This window comes from Electrona antarctica, assembly GCF_951216825.1.
Source record: "Electrona antarctica genome assembly, chromosome: 20".
NCBI lineage: Eukaryota > Metazoa > Chordata > Actinopteri > Myctophiformes > Myctophidae > Electrona > Electrona antarctica.
Window position 1 is genome coordinate 31515784 of NC_136801.1, and position 21317 is coordinate 31537100.

Consider the following 21317-nt stretch of genomic DNA (forward strand, 5'->3'; position numbering starts at 1 on the left):
GAAATTGCAAGTGCAAATTTGAGTGAGAAGTCTGCTATTAACAACACGAGATAAAATAAGTCATTTTTTAATTTGTTTTATTATAAATATTATTCTCTGGTATCGACATTCGGTATCGGCTAACACAGAAATGGTGGTATCGGGATCGCATCAGGAACGAAAAAAAATTATGGGGACATCCCTACTTATGAGCTAATTGGACGAGCAGGCAGACCATCGTGTGCCTCATCATCAAGTCATTGCACTGGAGGAGGGGATGTCAGTAGTTGTCCATAATAGTGTCCAGCTTCCTCGTTATACTTGGCATCTTCTAAGCTCCACCGCAGGGAAGCCCCAACGACAGAGCCAGCCCTCCTGACCAGCTTGTTCAGATTGCTCCCGTGCTGTGTTCCCAGCATTAATGTGCCCCCCCCCCCCCCCCTCCATCCACTCCCAGCAAACAATATTAAAGAAGAGCCTTTGCGATGCGTTATTGTGAGCTTGGCTATTTCCTAAAAGATTTGGTATGGAGGGAAATTGTACTCCACCAAGTAGATGAGCCATGGGGGAGCATATTTTTAAATCTGCCAACATTTACAACCATAGACAACACCTTTAAATCTGCATACATTACAACCATAGACATCACCTTTAAAGCTGCATATATTACAACCGCACAGACTGTCCCCTTTAAATGTGCCAGTGTAATGGAAATCCTCCATTACACTGTGGACTGCTGTGTTGGCAATATTATGAGTGCTACTAAAAGTTAGAAAGAGTATTTATTACAGTAGCAGTACTAGAGGCACTGTTAATAATAATGTTTCTTTCCCACTGCATGGTGCTTACTGGTTCACACAATTCTAATCAAATCCAAGAGGAGTGTTCTTAACTCAAGGCTCACTGAAGGTAAAGCCATGTGCGAGAAGCCGTCCCCAAAAAACGGAGCCTCGCACACAGACAAATCAAAAAATGAGGCTCTTTTGTTGTAAAAAGGTGACACAGGTGAGTCCTCAGACCATCATCAGCACTCATCATACAAATCTAATCAAATATTGAAAAGTAACAGAATATCACAAGGCACAGTGAAACATTCAGGTTCATTCAACTTTTTTTGGTGTACTATAAAATGTATAAATTACAGTAATTTATTTGTATATTTCAGTTATTTATTTGACATATCTTCCCTGTGGGGCTTTTGATTACGAAGCCTAAAAGGTAAACAGAATATTTTGTGATTATGTTCCAATGTTCAATGCCAAAAAAAACAATGAAATCGTTAACCACAATTGACAATTAATCAAGTCAACTTAAATTTGTAATCACGACAGCCCTATTCAGAACACGTCACATTCAGAACATGTACATAAGCTATTTTCAGTGTGTGACACCGGCACGCGAGCCAAGTATACATAAATCATCCTCTAGAGAAAGCCAAGAGCCATACATGCTGACTGCAGGGAATCCAAACGACTAAAATCAGAACTTCAATCCATGAGTACAAGCACTGAGTGAACATTTCATGGTGTCAAACAAAGGCGAAAACTCCAAATCAATCAATACGCCCATCAGCATGACAAGCAGCTCGGAACAACAAGACAAACATGGAAAGCAATGCACAGAAAATGTGTTTTCCTGTTGGAATAATGGCACAGCAGGGTTCTATAACTCATTCATGTGTGAATGTGTTTGTGTATACTAATTGGAAATAGAACAAACTGGTGTGGTTGTGCAACTGAAACGCGGAGAAATTGAGAATATGTTTACAAGTGCTCGGAAAAGAGCAGATGTGTGTGTTTGTCCGGTCGTAATCTTGAAAACCAATGGAACGTCTCTCTCTCTCTCTCTCTCTTTGTGACCGGACATAGGGAAGAAACACTGGACAGTCAATCAATACTATGTTCCACACACTCACACACACACAGTCTCCTACCTGTCTCTGGTGCTCTTGATGTGGACGCCACAGCAGAACGGATGGATGGATGAAGAGATTGAGGGATGAGGGGATCAGAGGTGGAGGAAGCAGAGCAGACAGGGAACTTTCCAGAGGCCTGAGCGCAGAAAACACAAGATCAATAAATGAACAGTGATCCATCACAGTAATGTTATGTACCTGGCCTAGGGGGTGCCAAGATACACAACAAAAAACCGGGGAGACGCAGTTTACCAAAGAAAATAGAATTTATTAATTAAACCAGCAATCAAAGTAATAAGTAAACAAACAATAATTGAGGAATAAACAGATGAAGTGTGGAGGTCAGTATTCAGTGGTGTAGTGCGTGTATGCATGAGTGAAATGTAGGTGGGTGCGTGTTGTATGTATTAACAGAAATGTTGAAAAGTGTGCATGGTGGAGAAGGTGCAGGAGGCAAATGAAAGAACAGAACTCTGGAAGGACTGGGGAAGCAGGCATTTATAGGGCGTCGACACCCGGGCCCAGGTGCGAGCCACTTAGGCTGATCATCATGAGTGCTCTGCTCCCCAATCCTATTGGATAAAAAGAACAGAGGGTAAACAGAGGGTAAACCCAACATACACCAAAACCAGACAACCTAAGAGTAATATATATATACACACATCATAATAGGGAACCGTCACACCCCCCCCCATAAAGACGGGGTCCCAAAGGGAACACCGGCACCCACTACTTGAATTAGCTTTAAATATATCCAACACTAACATTAGCATTAAGAGTGCTCCTATAACATGGCCAACCCCCTGTTAACAGTCTCCACCCCAGCAACTTATATATTGAAGCATTTAAGGGACGAATGCCAAAACAGGGAGAAACCACAGAGAAGACCCATAATAACATTGTCCTCAAGAGACCAGAATGGCCTCCATGTAACTCTAGAATGGCCTGTCTACCTGCGGAGCTGCCAGAACAAAAACAGTTTGTTTCTTACGTTTCTTTCGTTTCCTACCACGTTTAGTTGTAGAAATCCTGTAATTTTGACCAGAGACCTGCTTTACCACAGTGTGTGGACCAGATACGTCTGCCTGAAAGGTGGCCGCTTCCCTCGTTACCAGGGGAACGGACGTCACCATTGCTGGTGGCTGAAGCCCCGCCCACACCTGAGCACCAACCAGGTCGTTACCAAGGATCACAGTCACTCCTGGAATCGGCAGTGCTGGTCGCACGGCCAGCTTTGCTTCTCCCTGAAAAAGTTCACATTTAAGCACCACTTTATGCAAAGGAACCATCAAAACATTCATGTCTATGCCTCGGACAGGCGCCTTGTCACCCGTGTCAGAAACATGGTTTAACGGAAGAACACCAGCTTGCATAAATGAATCAAAAGCCCCCGTATCCCTTAGAATAGTTACAGGTACTTCTTTTCCCCCTTGCACCAAAGACACAGACCCCTGCCTGATAAATGGATGGTAAGATCTCAGTGCTGCAAACTCTGTATCCTTATTTGGACCGAAATTAGGTGAAACACAAATGGACACCGGATGAACTGGAGCGGCAACGCCAGCCCCTTTTGGTTGCGAATGACCTGCGCTCAAAGTTTCAGTCCTGGGGTTCAACCTGAAACACTCAGATTTCCAGTGGCCACGTCTATGACAGTAATTGCAAACCTTGTCTTCCTCATGCATATTACCGTTATTGTCATTTTCAACCGGGCGAGGTTTATCAGAACGGCCATGAGACTCGCCACCGCCAGCCATACACTCTCCACGGTCACGGTGCGTCAGGACATAATCATCAGCGAGTGCTGCCGCAGCCGATGCGCTGCGCGCCTTCTGCTCACTGATATACGTCGCCACTCGAGCAGGAACAGAATTCTTAAACTGCTCCAAAATCATCAAATCACATAGCTCCTCAAAATCAGTTACCTCCGAGGCGTTACACCAGCGGGTAAAACTGGTCGTCAAATCACGTGCAAATTCCAAATGACTCTGCTTGTCATGTTTTTTCCAAAACCTAAAGCGCTGTCTATACGCCTCGGGCACGAGCTCGTAAGACTTTAGCACCGCGGCCTTAACGCGAGAATAATCATGGCTATCAGCGACAGTCATAGCTGAAAAAACCTCTTGCGCCCTGCCTGTGAAGACACAATGCAACATCAACGTGCGTGCAGAGTCAGGCCATCTACGCACGTCGGCCACACGCTCAAACATGGCAAAAAATGCCTCAGGATCACGTTCAGAAAACTTGGGCACCAGACGTAGATTTCCACTAATATCAAAACCCCCTGCGGACTCTGCAGGTTCTGTAGTAGATACTTGTGCAGCAACTGAAATCTTACCGTCCCTTATCAGGTCCAGCCTGTTCTGCTCTACTTGCCATTTCATCTGTTCAGCATCATGTTTCATTTTCTCAATGGCATATTGCGTGTCTAGCCTCACTTTGTCCTGATCAGCCTGCAATTTAGCCTGCAACATGATTAATTCTTTTTGTTGTTCAAAAGTCCAACCTGTCCCTGACATTACCGTAGGCACCGCCGATGCAGTGTTTAACGGAGGAGACACCTTCTCTGGCTCTGCAAACTCCTTCTCTTCAAACAAATGGTGCCTCAACACCCCTTGTACGGATTCCTTTGTCTTCTTGTCGTGTGAATCAAGTTTAATTTTATAATGGTCTGCTATTTTAATTAGTTGGTCTTTGGTGCATTGCATTAACAGCTCTTCAGAAGGACAAGCCACAAATGCCTCTAGCGTAACCATCCTGGCTATGTGCGCTCAGACAGTCCCCCAGCTGGTTAACACAAAACAAATTACAAGTGCCCCTCTAGACTATTTAATCCCCAAGCTAACTCCACCCGTCTTCATGCCGGTTTGCGGAAGGTATTTATGCACTGAAGGCCACCGCAAAGGCCTAGCTGATACCGAGAGGCAGGGAGGGCAACCAGAAACTGGCGACCCGCATGCACCTCTCAGCTGTGCCCCCGAGACGACCGTGCGTACGCACAGCCGCTACAGCCGCACCTTGCACCTAAACCACCCCCCGGCCTAGACCCAGCGAGCTATTTTCTATCCCCAGAAGCTAAACGCACCTAACAGGGACACTCATAACCACACAAAAGACAAAACCAGCCCGGCAAACTTCTTCTTTTTTTCTTTTTTTTTTTACTTTAGCAGCACAAATTCCAGGAAAAAACCTCACCACTAGCACAAAACTTAATCAAATTCTAATTGCAAAATAACCAAATGTCTTTAACAAATTCAAATAATCAACCAAATCAACTGCATCTCCCAAAGTCCGAGCACACAAGCGTGTACGCTGAAGTAAACATCGCCTTGTACTCACCGGACTGTAGTGTTGACCACATGGACAAGGAAACCCCCGGAATGGTTCCCAAATGATTTCACTCAATTCACAAAACCACGGTGCAGACGAGCCATTAATCAAGGCTAATTTGCCAATTGACTACCGCAGCACAGAACAAAAGAGGCAGAAGGGCGAGTCACTTGACTCTCCAAACTTACTGCACAACTATTCAAAATTCAAGCGGACGGAGCCCCCATTTTGTTATGTACCTGGCCTAGGGGGTGCCAAGATACACAACAAAAAACCGGGGAGACGCAGTTTACCAAAGAAAATAGAATTTATTAATTAAACCAGCAATCAAAGTAATAAGTAAACAAACAATAATTGAGGAATAAACAGATGAAGTGTGGAGGTCAGTATTCAGTGGTGTAGTGCGTGTATGCATGAGTGAAATGTAGGTGGGTGCGTGTTGTATGTATTAACAGAAATGTTGAAAAGTGTGCATGGTGGAGAAGGTGCAGGAGGCAAATGAAAGAACAGAACTCTGGAAGGACTGGGGAAGCAGGCATTTATAGGGCGTCGACACCCGGGCCCAGGTGCGAGCCACTTAGGCTGATCATCATGAGTGCTCTGCTCCCCAATCCTATTGGATAAAAAGAACAGAGGGTAAACAGAGGGTAAACCCAACATACACCAAAACCAGACAACCTAAGAGTAATATATATATACACACATCATAATAGGGAACCGTCACAGTAAATACACAAACAGACAGACAGAGAGAGAGAGAGAGAGAGAGAGAGAGAGAGAGAGAGAGAGAGAGAGAGCCCTATTTTGCGTGTCTTCTTAATTAACCACCAGGTCTCATATCTTAACTCAAGACCTGGATGCGCGGTCACTGCTGGTTTGCCATTTTGAAGACGGTATAATGGGCGTATGGTTTGGGCGTTAGTTTAATCAATCCAATCAGAGAATTGGCTGCCATTCCCTTTGAGATCAGCGCTAGACGCAGCGCTATTTTCCGTGGTGAGATCAAGAGAAAGAAACATCACATTGAAAGGAGAGATGTCCAAGTGCATCACGATGCATGGCTGTCATGCAGTCTAATTATTTGACTCTCATGTCCAAAACACATATGTGATAGCTCTTTACAAACCATGTCACTTGTGAGGGTACCTAGTAGGGGAAATGGGGAGAACATGCAAACTCCACACAGAAAGGCCCTTTCGCCCACCCCGCCTTGGGTATGGGCACTGATGACGCGGACGAGAGGACACGCCCACAGCCTTCCCATGCAGCGGGAATCGAACCCAGGACCTTCTACAGTATAGCTGTGAGGCGACAGCACTATAGCGACTGTGCCACCGTGCCCCCATAAAAACATAACTTTAACACTTTCTGTACACACCAGTTTTGGCTTATAGAGAACGTCTTACAGAAAAAAGTGAGTTGAGAAAACAGGCTTGAAAGATTCACTTCTGTGGACTCCAACATTACACCTAGCTACATGTTTAAACATTTATTTCATATTTATTTACATATCAATTTCAGCTCTGATATTTATTTCAGACATGCTGTAGTATGTGAAGAGTCTGCCTGTGCTATTCACTCGTTTTTCTCCTCCGGTGAAAAGCTGGAGGTTACACAATGGCAGGTTCTCAGTCAAATCTGGTCACATATAGTATAGTACTAAGTTACTAACTGATGATCATGTTTTACAATCATGGCATTCCATCTTTAAGGAACCGTAATCGTTCAAATCCAAAAGGATCCTAAAGCTACACTACAGCTTTCAGATTGTGTAAGTAACAAATAAAAGGGCTTTCTTAACATTCTCTAAAAACACTTCAAAATGAAAGACGAAAAAGAAAAGTTAATATAAAACTGCAGATAAACAGTGTTTCTGCCCGATATGTCAGAAAACAGGCACACAAACACAACACAACTCAGCAATCGTGTGTGTTAGTGTTGACATTCTCATATCCTGACACATACATTCAAATTCAAACACCCAATCGCACGCGCATGTGCACACACACGCACGCACGCACAGAAAGTGCATCCTTCACACACACTGCAGTGGTGCTGACCTTTCCACTCAAACACAGTGGGACATCAGCAAACAGGAAGTGTGTGTGACCTTTCACACATCTGCTGCTAAAGAGCAGAGAGAACACACACACACACACACACACACACACACACACACACACACACACACACACACACACACACACACACACACACACACACACACACACACACACACACACACACACACACACACACACACACACACACACACACACACACACACACACACACACACACACACACACACACACACACACGTTTTTGAGCTAATTCAGAAGGGTGATTTTCCATGACAACTGATGTCTTTATGTGTGCACAATATACTTGTATTTTGAAATTTGATTGGGGATAGGATTATTATTAGACATTTAGAGGTTAAACAGCTCATTTGTACAACCATTTACAAACATACGTGCGTGTGTGCGGGGAGGCATACTTAGTTTAGATAGACTAGTCATTGGTTAGACATACTGTAAGGTTGGTGAAGGGTGCGTTAAGACGACCAGATTAAGGTTAGTGAGGGTTCAGGTGCATTAAGGTTTGGGTTGGGAGAAAGGTTAGGTTTAGGTGTGCTGCCCCGTGGGAGGTTAGGGTTAGGGTGAGGGTTTGAGATAAACTTGTAGGACTAATGACTGGTCTAACCAATGGACTAGTCTAAACTAAGTACTGCGCGTGCGTGCCTGCGTCAGCAGCAATGCGTGCAAAAGATGTCACCTCAGCTGTGTAGCGCTGGGTTCTAATCAGCCAACAACATGCTGATGTGACGGCGGCTTCACACTCGACACAGCGGCAGCGATTCTGCTAAGTGAAACTCTCACCCCAACAGGAATCCTGGATGTTTCACACGTCACCACACGCCTGCCTTCTCATCATCTCATGTCAGAACGTGCGTTGCTCCAACAGCAGTGGTGCAAAGTAACTAAGTATATTATTTACTCAAATACTGCACTAACAATTTTGTAATGTTTCCTGCACATGATGCGTACGCAATACGCATGTACAAACACTTAATGAGTCTGTTTCAGTAAACAAAAATCACATCCGTGTGAAGTGAGGGGCGCTAATATATTAAGGTCTACTTCATGTTGCTATGATTAGGTGATGTAATGGTGATGTAAAACAAACGATGTCAAAACAACATTAAATTCTCTTTATTGTTAAATGGCATTTAATGTTTGTGTTAGGGACAAGACGTACATTTTCCCTTCATTGTCAATGGCGTTTTTAAAACAAACATTGAACTCAGAACAAACATTAAACCTGTATATAGGAGGGGCTAGCGCCCCTCAAAAAACAACTATGACGGTCCGAAACTGAATCACTCACTAATATGCTGTTAAGACAGTTTGAACTATCCTGAAATGTATTGGCTGTATTGTTTGATGACGGTTGATTTAAGTATAACTAGAGTGGTGCCCATTGGGCACTGGCCTACTTGGAACGATCCAAGTTGGAAATGCATGCCCCACCCAGTTACTATGTCTGTGTCCCTTTTATGTCCATATATGGAGTTATTTGTCAGGCATGCCCAAATATGGAGTCTCAGTCTATGCAGATGTCAGAACATCACTGTGATCAGTCAGAACAGGCCAGCTCCATATATGGAGATCTAGGGGTGATCAGGTGTGATCAATTGCCAAATTTGGGATCTTTCCAGAGCCCGGGAAGATGCTTTTGTGCTGGTTCTGGACAACGGTGTATCCCACCGACTCAAGGCCGGGCACTGCACTCCCTATGGCGACGTACAGTACAGAGACGTTTTGCATTAGATAGATAAATGAAATAGGCTACAAATATAAAGTGACATGGGTCTCATTATACCGGGAACAAAATCCACAAATATAAACATGAAGTTTGTCAGAACAAATTTGTGAGGATGCAGAGCAGCTACAGTGTTGTCCGAACACTCATTTGAAAATCCAATTTCCTTCTATCTGAATGTGTGTGCGTGCGTGCGTGCGTGCGTGCGTGCGTGATTTTAGAGACGTCTGTATGTGGCAATGTCGCTGCTCTTCACTGGCAGCCTGCACCAATGGCTCTGAATTTGCAAACACAGCAGCAGGCATTGACCATTACCTTACGGCGGTTTTACCAAAGCCCTTTTTCACTTTATCAAAGTATACGCTGTTTATATTGAGCAGTTTTCGCCGTGCGTGCCGTTATCATGGTCACAATCCCGGTTTATAGTTTTCGTCATGGACACGGCCAGTGGCGTATCCAGGAATTACGTTTTGGGCAGGCAAGATAAGTGTTAATTGTCGTCTCCCCGCGCACAATCGTAGCACTAAAGGTTTTCAAAGAGATATACCTGCCAGACGAGTAGGATACAAAGGCTGAAAGGCATGCATTTACATTCCAATGGGTGATTGAGGGTCGCGCTCTACCGCAACGGCCAATCAGCTGTCCATTAATAGTTCTCAGGTCTTGTTTTTGTCGTCTTTTTTTCTCATTGTATGGATTTTGGCCAGGCCAGAAATGGATTTGGACAGGCGGACGCCTGCCCTCGCCTTATTGTAGATACGCCTCTGGACACGGCGCCTCCAAAACCACATCTCTTAATTAAGCTTAAGCTCAGCATTAAGCTTAAGCTCAGGTTCAGCATAAAAGGGTACATTAACATTTCACTGCAACACGCAGCACCACAGGACTATTATATTAGCAACTCAACATTAGCACTAGTAGCATGTTGTTTACAAATGGAGCATGAGTCGGGACACGGGTGTATGCAACAACAGGTCGCGCAATCATCGACGGCTCGTGCGTGTTCGCTGAGGGGTCGCAAGCACGTGCGTGCGTGAGTATGTCGCGCCGACGGGACACGCACGGGACAATTGATGCCAACCGCTGCGTGTGTGTGAGTGAGAGAGACACAGAGAGGCAGAGACACTGCTTTGCTTGCTTCGTGGACCACTTGGGGGTCTGTGGACCACCCGCCTCAAAATGCATATATCAACCAGAAAAAGTGCCCCTCGGGGCACAGGTCTCCACCAGGAAAGTCTGTGAAAGATTTCACGTAAATTGCACGCTGTGTTCATGATTTGAGGCTTTTTGTTTCAAAAGGGCCAATCCTGCAAACTTTGAAAGCCAATTAGGATGGAATATGAAATATCGGACATATCCATCTTGAACACATGACTATAGAGATAGTGTGTAACGATTTGCGGGATGTTTGGACAGAATCTGTAATATCAAAAAATTTGTTTTTCAAAAGTCGGCCTCCTGGTGGCGCTATAACAGGCCGTTCTGGAAATGTTGGGGCAGAGGTTCATTGTTGGCATCCAGGGAGTGTGTGTGCAACATTTGGCATCGACCGGATTAACGGTGACGGAGATTAGCTGTAAACAGATGGACGGACGGACACACGGACGGACGGACGGAGTGCAAAACATACCCTCTCCCCATGCCTTCGGCCTGTTGGAGACAATAATAGGCTACAATCTATCTTCGAACAGGTAAGGACTAGTATATATTTATAATAATAATTATATTAGAATATATTTTAAGATTATTATTTTTTGGCTTTTAAGTATACAGTAGACTGAGAGAGATGGGGAGTAACACGCAGCAAAGGTCGTCAGGATCGGGATTCGAACCCGCAACACGCCATCAGGCTGGGTGCCCAGGCCGCTACGGCAGCCGTACAGGCCCTGAATAAAATGCAGTATTCCAGGAAAAGACACAAAGCAGCGTGGAGATCTTGACAAAAAAAAAGTTTAGCGGCGGGACACAGCCGTGAAACTTTGTGTAAATATAGACACTGCGAGCGAATATTTGATGGGTTGACAAGTCGAAGACGTCACTGAGGTTGCTTGCGCTTTGCGGTACATCAGGACACATCTTTTAAGGACTTTTAGACACTCACTTGCTCGCATCGCTGGCAGTGCAGATGGGGTGTGAAATGGCACCATATCAGTCTACTCACTCAAGCTGTGGACAGTTTACATTACAAACTTGCCTACTAGAGACATCACCGATGGGGATTCCAAGCTGCTAAATTGCCGCCTCTTTCTTCTGAAAAAAAAGCCAAAACAGACCCTAAAAGAGAGAATAGGAGTGTGTGTGTGATGTTTGGCAAAATGTTTAGGAGCAATATAAACGTGTGTGTGTGACGCGGCTTGGCCTGTTGTAGCGCCACCATGAGGATGATTTGAAAACTGTCAAGTGGCATTTCTTCCAAAGCCTAGTGGTAATATGCATGCACAGTTTCACCACAATCGTACGCTGTGTTGAGTAGTTGTGGCAATTTGTACAAAACGGGTACAAAGCGGGCTACTCCTGAAAAGTTTAGAAGCCAATTGTAGCCAATGAGGGTGGATTATGAGAAATCAAACAAACCCTTCTTGATCACATGACTATGGAGAGCATGTGTACCGATTTGCGTGAAATTTGGATAAAATCTGAAGGAGTAATATTAGAAAATGTGTTTTACATATGTCGGCCTCCTGGTGGCGCTATAAAGAGCAGATGTGAAAGATTCCAGGCAAAGGTTTTTCCTTGGCCTCTAGGGAGTTGGCATACAAAGTTATCCACATATCCGTGCAGTTAGAGGTAAAAACACTTTTCGGCCAGTTATAGCGCCACCATGAGGCTGAGTTGAAAATGTTCATGTGGCATTTCTTCCTCGGCCTAGTGGGAATGTGCGTGCACAATTTCACGGATATCACACGATGTGTTCCTGATTTGCAGCATTCTGTTTGAAACTGAGCACTCCTGCGAACTTTGGAAGCCAATCTTAGCCAATCAGGATGAAGTCTGAGAAATCTGAAAGACCTGTTTAGTTGAATGGCTCTAGAGAGACTGTGTACCAATTTGCGTGATGTTTGGACAAAATCTGTAGGTGTACTGTCCAAAAACTTGTGCTCATAACATATAAAACGGACAGAAAAACAACTGCAGATTCGAAAATGCTTTTACTTGCACTTGTAGAAAAAGGTTACAAAGTTACAAAAGTATTTGTTTCAGTACAAATGGCTCAATAAATACATGATGGAAGTTAATCGACTTTCAAGTACATTGGCTATCATTTATAATAAGAGTAATACGTAGTATAAATTATAGAGAAGGATATTAGAGCGGACTATTTATAAGCACTTACAGACGTTACAGCGGTATGGTGTTCCAAAAGAAAAAGGAGACCAACAAAACACTAACTTAACCTAACCGAACCCTAACCGATAACCAGAGGACAACCTATAACTTAAACCTAACGAATTCCTTCCCGAAGGGAGCTACAACTAAACGAAAAGGTATAAACAAAGTTAACTAACTTTTAGGGATTGAACCAATTCATTTTCAGTGGAAACACTCTGAACGGCTTAAATATTAGGCAAAAAAAAAAAAAAAAAAAGAACCGGTACAACCCCGGTGGAAAAGGTGCCAGAGTGAGTAGACAGAATTATGTGAAGATATTAAGGTTGAAAATTGGTGAAGATTCTGAACTCCAAACAAAACTATGACAAGATAGCTGTTATACTAAACTAAGGTTTGGTGACATCATCACCAAACCAGGAAGTTATGCGGGAACGCCTACTGAGTGCCAAAAAACTACTTTCTGGCCTTGACAGCCCAAACAGAAAAGTCAAATATGATTGCATTAAACAACGTTAAACTCAATTTGCCATTCACTTTATGCATGCGCATACCCTCTATTGACAATTATGTATTTTAATGCATTTTTATGATATGATGAATTCTGCAGACTCCTGCATTCTGGAAAGAGAGCTACAAAACAAGGTATACCAACTTAAAATTAAAAAACTAGTCACTCTAAATAATATACCGTACATTCCATATTCTGATAAACATCCCAAGTTTGGACGTTGGATTCCAAACACTACACTAAACATAAACACAATAATCGCGCGCGCGCGCGTACACACACACACACACACACACAACTGCATGGAGCTAAATATACCTGTATTAATCGTTGACACTTGACAGTGCACAATACACAACATGATAAATGTAACCAAATGGACTCGTAACCCGTACGAGTCCATTTGGTTTCGTTTATTTTCTACACGATTAAGAGCTGAATAAGCACTGAGGATAATGACATGTGTGTCACTGTGTGGACACTGTGGAGTGTTTGACAGGTGAGTTTGTAGCACAGTGATGCTATGCTAACACAACAACAGGTGTACTGGAGGGATAAATAAGTACCCAAACGGCGTTAAACCCCGACCAGAAGCCGAACCACATGGTTCCGTTATGACCCGGTCCTTTACCGGCTCGAATAATAAAGTAAAAAACTATTATGAAGAAAGTACAGCAATGTATTAAACTCACCTTGTTCTGTCACACACACATAATCCAGCCATACACTGCTTTGAGGCCGCTCAATACATGCCGTGTGAAATTGTTAGGATATATCCGATTTATTTGGATAATTTTAAACTGACACGTACTTGATTAATGCTTACTATGAATATGTGTGAGCATAAAGTGGAAAAAGCAACATATGTTTGGAAAATCTAGGAATGTATCATTTGTTTGTGACAGGCGTATTAGTGACAGCTATCTGTGGGGTCCTGCGGTAGCAAGAAGGTCGCAGCGTGCACTGCATAAGGTAATTTATTTTACCATAACTGAAATGAAATGAAATGAAATCTATATTTACCCAGGGTATCTGGGCTAAGCTCAAGAACTTGTTTCCAGCCAGGCCCTGCTCATAGAACACATTTCATCGTAGTGGTTGATGCCTTGTTCAAGGGCATTTCAGCGGTGGTAATTTTAACGTGTCGGACGGCTGGTTCGAACTGGGAACCTTCCGGTATCTAGACCGCGCCGCTATCCGTTCGGCCACCGCTGCCACACTGTGATTTAACCCCACATTTATGCAAGATATTATTATTATTAATGGGTCAGGTCACTGTGTATTATAATAAACATTAATATAATGATTAAAGAGTCATACTTTTTGGTAGGGCATTCCACATTTTGGACAAGGATAAAGAATAAAACAGAATGTGGTTCTCAAAGTGGGGTCAGGGGACCCTCACCCATGGGGTCCTTGGCATGAAGAAGGGGTTCCAGGCTATGGTTCCAGGGGTCCCCAGCAAAATCAGTTAACATAGCATCAAAATCAATATCCAACCATGAACCATCCATCTTCAACCGCTTATCCGGAATCGGGTGGCGGGTTTTTTGATTTGATTGATTGATTGACATTTTTATTTCACAGTATGCAGAATGGGTACATTTAAAAGTCAATAAATAAAACTGTTACTTTGTAGACGAACCATGATTAAGCAGTTACACTTGTTTACAACAGGGTCCACCCTTGGCCTTTTCAATTCATCAGGGTAACAGTTCCAACAGAGATTTCCAACCACCTAAGCTGGCTCCACGACTATTCAAAAATATATTTTGAGCTTGTAGATCTGCAAAAAAATAAAAAATAAAATAAAGAATAAATAATTACAATATTAAAACTGTGGAATACATAAATGTGCCTTTTTTCACAGGTCTCCTCTTGTGGGGGGTCTCTGGCACAAAATCTTTTGAGATAGGGGTCTGAAGCCAAATTCATACATTTGGGAGTGAGGATAAATGGTTTGAGAAGCACTACGAGTACTACTCTACACAAAATCTAAACTATATAGTGCAAACATGCATGAAGGATGGATTATTTAAAAAGAAAACATGAATTTCAATCATTTTTCAGGCCCATTAATTGCAGGTAAAATGTATATTGTTATTATTTTAATTAATATAATTAATATTATTGATTGATTGATTGATTGATTGATTGATTGATTGATTGATTGATTGATTGATTGGTAAAGAGAGAGAGAGAGACAGAGAGAGAGAGAGAGAGAGAGAAGGGGGGGTATTTCACGCTGCTTTACAGAGGTTACATTCATATGCAGGGTAAAAAAAATACCTGATGCTCTGATCAACATGGCGGCGTCCAGCAAAGCTCAGGTTGTTTCTCTGTACAGAATGTTACTGAGAGAGAGCAGCAGGTTCCCCTCATACAACTACAGGTATTTAAAGCATCTTATTAACATCGCATTACTGTTGTTTATACCACTGTTATACCTCTGTAATAACCACGAACGAACACACACACACACACACACACACACACACACACACACTCTTGTCAGTGTAGGCTACACATGGAACCAAATTGCCCCTCATGGTAAGAGTCCATTTGGTTCCATATGTAGATTGTTTATACTGTTATAAAGAAAACGTCATGATGATCACGTGATTATATGGTGATGGAGCCTCATGGAGGACAAAATGCTGATACATTGTCCAGGGGTGGTGTAGGTTGCCATGTCTGCTTATTATAAGCAAATTTGGGCTCATTTTTCAAGTTGCTTCGTGCAGTGGTTCCCAAACGTTTTCATGTCAAGGACCCCTAAATTCACACCTACTATCCCGCGGACCCCCATTTGAAGAGATATGCCAGGGACCCCCATAAGAGAAGATTTTGATGGCTCTAGCAGTGATTCTCAACCCATTTAATTTCAAGGACCCCCCCCAGTTTTACCTGCATTAGGCTACGGACAGACCCCCATTTGATGGCATTTCTATCTCTGAGACCCCCAATTTATATTGTAAAATCTTGTGTACAAATAAGTGTACAAATAGGGTCCATTTTGGTTCCATTTGTACACTCTCAGAGTTACAGACCCATAAGGGTCCATTTGGTTCCAAACTATCATTTAGCTGGGGACCCCCTGGAACTCCCTCAAGGACCCCTGGGGGTCTCCGTCCAGACCCCACTTTGGGAACCACTGGCTTAGTGTGCAGTTGCGGTTGTGTGTTGTGTTTTTTGGGGGGCTTGTTTTCTAATGTATAGTTAGTTTATATGGTCTTGCTTCCTAATGTTGTTTAAACCAGTGGTTCTCAAGGACCCACAAATAATTGTGCGTGGATGGATATCCCGATTGTCTGTCTGTCTGTCTGTCTGTCTGTCTGTCTGTCTGTCTGTCTACTTCGTTAAATTAAGTGTTAAGACAGCTCTGTAAAATGGTAAATGGTGCATTTATATAGCACCTTTATCCAAGATGCTTTACATGTGCATTACATTCACCCATTCACACACATTCATACACCGATGGCGGCGGAAACCATGCAAGGCACCAACCAGCACATCAGGAGCTGGTCAAGGACACTTCGACACTAACTCTGGGGGAGCCCGGGTTCGAACTGGCAACCTTGCGGTTACCATCCAGCCACTCTACCCCTGAGCCACCGCCGCCCTGTAGTTTGATGGTACCCATTGCTATAGAGTTTTTGTTCAGTAACAGGGGTCTCTGTCTCCTCCAGCTAAAATACATTATCAGGTCCGGCCCGGTATAACAATTTGATCCAATCATCAGAGAGAACTCATACAAATGACTAGAATACAGATTAAACAAGTGAAATTTGGTGAATTGATTATGAAGGACCCCAATGGAAACAAACCAATAGGCCATCTTGGTTTCTAATCATCCTAGCAGACCTCGTATTGAACCGTCATGTATTCAATAGATCAAAAATATAACTTGGAAGTTAGAACTTAAGCATTAAACAAAAGGAGCAGATTATTTTGAAACTTTCTTTTTAGTAAAGAGATGGAGAGACAGATGAGATTACTATCACAATATAGAGCTTTAACCTTTTCACAAATATATCACTTACACTTCCATTGAATTTAATTATTATCCTCTGTATTCCTCTAAAAAGCATTAGTCTTCAACAGGGGGCCTTAGGGGGTCCTCAGAGTTACTATATACAGGCCAGAGAGAGGGTCTTCAACAGGGGGCCTGGGACCGGGGTCCTCAGAGTTACTACAGGCCAGAGAGAGGGTCTTCAACAGGGGGCCTGGGACCGGGGTCCTCAGTTACTACAGGCCAGAGAGAGGGTCTTCAACAGGGGGCCTGGGACCGGGGTCCTCAGTTACTACAGGCCAGAGAGAGGGTCTTCAACAGGGGGCCTGGGACCGGGGTCCTCAGAGTTACTACAGGCCAGAGAGAGGGGCCGTGAAAAGTTTGTCTAATAGGAAATTAGGAATGTTTTCATCGCTGTTCTGGGGGGAAACATTTGGCAAAAATAGCAGATCTACAAACTCACGTCGTCCTGCATATTCTGCGTACCGGTATTCTATTTATGGAAAGAGCAGACCAGGACACCAGGTACATAGCCAAATGGTCTAGCAGCTTGCCAAGTAGTGAGGGTTCAATTGGTCAAATGCCTGATTTGCACATTGACATTTGACATGAATCAATCCAGCATATTTATAGAAAAGATAATGTGTACTGTAAACAAACACTGATGATAATGCTATGAAGCAAGATATCTATGAAATCTATGACAAAGGTGAATCTGTTGCATAATCCTGGGGGTGCGTTCGGAAATGCACCTTGAACGCACTGGTGTGCTCTCTTGCTGTTTGTTTATTCAGTGCACTCGGTGCGTTGTCGTTCGAAAATCCAGTGCGCTGCGCACGCTGTGCCGAGTGCCCGCACTGAGCGACCCTACCCTGAAGCTGGGGTTGTCCGGTGTGAATGCGTCACAGCTGTGGTCGTTCGTAAATAAGGGACACTGAACGCACTCTGTGACGTCACCGCCCATCACACTCAACAAACTGGCCACATTCCCGGTGCGCATTTCCGAACGCACCCGTTATGTAGTACTGGGGATCACTGATGACTCATCGCTCTCTCTCAGCTAAGGGGTCCTTGGCCTGAAAAACGTTCAAGGCCCTTGTCCTAAAAGTGTATTATCAGCCAAGTGTTCATACGACAGTCCCACAAGTCCATCTGTGTCACCAGTACAACCATGTTAATGATTGAATACAAGCTGGTTTCTGCATAGAGCGTTCCTCTGTATGACTACTGGTCCACAACGTGAGGTGCAGGGACCCCCAGGGGTCCTTGAGGTAAAAAATAATATACGAGCCAAAGGGACCCTTTTGACCAGGTCTGTAACTCAGAGAGTGAACAGATGGAACCAAATGGACCCATATGGGTCACTTTGGTTTCATTTGCACACCCTTTGAGTTATGAATATGAATACTGAGGATCTTTCAGTGCAGATTGCGATCCCAAATGAAGATTTGTTTGACACAAAAGGGAGAATGAATAAGAAAAGAACCAAAACAAAATAAACAAATCAGTATTGGCTAAATTGTCATTTTAAACATTGGTATCGGCCCAAAATGTCCATATTGCTGCATCCCTAATAGAAATGGTATCAAATGGAGGTCCACAGTGTTATGCACTTCACACAGGGGGTCCTTTGGCAATAAAAGGGGATAAGAATCACTGGCGTATGAAACATGGTGCTGTGTTTATAATATATGTGACTGGGAATCCCTTCTGTGTCCAGTTTACGTCCAGAGTGAGAGACTGTGCTCTGGGTTGTGACAGTGCTGGAGTTCTCTTCCCTGCTCGCCCACATGCTTTTTATTAGCAGCTGAACAGCTTGTCACATTCACACAAACTTCACTGATATCTCACCAGGCCCACGGCAGGCAGGGGGGTGGCACTATTAAATCAGTGCTGTTGGGCAGAAACCTTCTATGTCCATATGTTGCTTATGCTTTTATACGTTTTCTTTTTGTTGTTGTTACAAGAGTCACGCCAAAGTAACGAAGGAACCTATATCTACAAGCTCACAACATGCCATGCATTGTGAGCTTGTAGATAGAAACAATTGTCAAACATTGCGAAAATAAGCTATTAAGTGAAAGTGTCTGTGTGTTTTTAAAAAAATCACACCCGTGTGAACTGAGTGGTGTAAGGTCTTATATAGCCTGTCTGACGTAATGAAATCATGTCTGACGTAATGAAATCACACCCGGGTGAACAGGGTGAACATAGCAACCATGCTCATTTTTTCTGCACAGACTAACAAAGCCAGTTGTAGGAGTGGTTTACACCACTCAAGAATATTAATAAAGTACTAATAAAGTATTAACAAAAGCTTGTGACTAATAATACCAACCACAAAAAAAAATACATCGCATGGATGCACCTGGGACTAGAGACCAGCGGGTGGCGGATTTAGCCGCGGTTGCCGCGGGTGAACCGCAGTTTAGGGTGGATTAGGGTCAATTCATATTATTATAAATTAATATAGGATAAACCGCGGGTGAAATAATGCGGGAAATAAAGTAATGGCATAATAAAGTATATAAATATGCTTATTATAGCTTTTAAAACGCACACAATCTCGGCGTGCGTGCGTTGGTAGTAGTATTTTAATTTAATCATTTTCCATGATCTGGCACAAATTAGCCGCCTATGAAGTTGGGTCCTGTTGCACAACAACAACAACACAGTGGTCTCCTACAGGCAGCTACGCTAAAGTTGCTAACAGGCAGCTAGTGAGTCTGAGAGAAACTTAAAACTAAGTAAAACAGAAGGGAGGAATATACGTTCGGCGTGGGACTGGGAGTGATTAAGTTCTTTACCCTGCCGCCGATGACCGCTGGATATGCTGTATGAAAATACGTCGCGAAAACGTGGACGGCGTGTTACCATGGAAATGGATATATACAACCACTACGTAACATTGGTGAACTGTCGAGAGAGTGGTGAGTGATATTGTTTGTACAAGTAGTATAAATAGCCGATCTACAAGCTCACAACGCGTCGCAGCGTCGCGTTGTGAGCTTGTAGATTGGCTATACTGTATACGCTGGGCGCTTCCCTGCGCAGCGGATTGCGGGTGGTGCGGATTAATAAATTGGATTAATTAATAAATTGCGGTCGGATAACGGGCGGATTATAATTATGCACATGCGGATTCGGGTGACAAAAAAGCTCATCCGCTGTTCTCTACCTGGGACGTATCCTCAGTGATGTATCCCAAGGTCATCGGGGGTTTCGGGTCTCCCAACATTATACCCCTCACTCAGGTGACCCAGCCGGGGTGATCAAGTCCCGACTTACGTCCCAGTAGCTACCCTCGATCAGTCTCATTAGGGAAAAACCAGGGCCACACAATCCGTTCCTCCTGAACTACTCTGCCGCGACTGGGAGGCACTATCCCAGCATGTGGAAGGACTAGGCTCTGTGGGTTGACTCCTGTCCGGGCCCCTCCTACGTCTCACCAGGTCCGCTCCTGCTCTCACCAGGTCCAGCCCCTGTGCGTTGCACCAGACTCCCAGCACCAGGCACTTCATTCAGGAATGGTGGATTCTCGAGCCGCAATGGTTCCGCAGGCTCCTCCTAGCCCATGGTGGTGCCGCAGGCACGGTGCCGTCTACATTCCGGCTGCCACCCGTCTCTCCGGTGGTCACCAGACTATTCCTCGTTGTCTATTCCTATAAGTCACTATAAATAGAATAACAAAAAAAAAATACATTGCATGGATGAACCTGGGACGTATCCTCAGTGATGTATCCCAAGGTGGTATTGTATTTAATATAATTGTAATCGTTTATTAGTCACCTTTACAACGAGGTACAGCTTGTAAGGACCAGGCGTTTGTGGAATGAGCAACACTGCGTGTGTGGGTATAGCACCCCCCAAAAAAAATTCAAAATGACAAATGGTTGGTATTCAACCGTTGCTTTGAGTTGGATGATTGCACTTTCCCACAGTAATAAGGAAAAAACAACACATATTGGCCATTTTCACGCTTTATTAACTTTACACTCGGTGTTAGGGAACTCGGTAGCTTGTGGAAGATGTGGTGGTCACCAGACTATTCCTCGTTGTCTATTCCTATGAGTCACTATAAATAGAATAACAAAAAAAAAATGGCATGGATGAACCTGGGACGTATCCTCAGTGATGTATCCCAATGTGGTATTGTATAAGTATTTAATATAATTGTAATTGTTTATTAGTCACCTTTACGAGGTACAGCTTGTAAGGACCAGGCGTTTGTGGAATGAGCAACACTGCGTGTGTGGGTATAGCACCCCCCCCAAAAAAATGCCAAAATGACAAATGGTTGGTATTCAACCGTTGCTTTGAGTTGGATGATTGCACTTTCCCACAGTAATAAGGAAAAAACAACACATATTGGCCATTTTCACGCTTTATTAACTTTACACTCTGTGTTAGGGAACTCG

The 21317-nt window shown here is 43.6% G+C and overlaps 2 protein-coding genes across 4 annotated transcripts in view; one reads left to right on the forward strand and one right to left on the reverse strand.

Annotated features, from left to right (window-relative positions):
• Nucleotides 1-13808, reverse strand: part of fars2 (phenylalanyl-tRNA synthetase 2, mitochondrial) — a 147549-nt gene extending 133741 nt beyond the window's left edge. For 2 of the 3 annotated variants that reach the window (XM_079489048.1, XM_079489050.1), the window contains exons 1-2: nucleotides 13580-13808; nucleotides 1913-2030 (exon numbers count right to left, since the gene is read on the reverse strand). The gene's annotated coding sequence lies outside the window, so the exon portion shown is untranslated. Of the gene's footprint in view, nucleotides 1-1912; nucleotides 2031-11150; nucleotides 11172-13579 lie in introns of those variants that run through there. The other variant, XM_079489049.1, reaches the window with a different exon arrangement.
• A 1335-nt stretch (nucleotides 13809-15143) lies between these two features.
• lyrm4b (LYR motif containing 4) overlaps nucleotides 15144-21317 on the forward strand; it is a 40108-nt gene continuing 33934 nt past the window's right edge. The window contains exon 1 of the mRNA XM_079489463.1: nucleotides 15144-15279. Coding sequence (XP_079345589.1) covers nucleotides 15194-15279 — 86 coding nt within the window. The 5' untranslated portion in view covers nucleotides 15144-15193. The remainder of the gene's footprint in view (nucleotides 15280-21317) is intronic.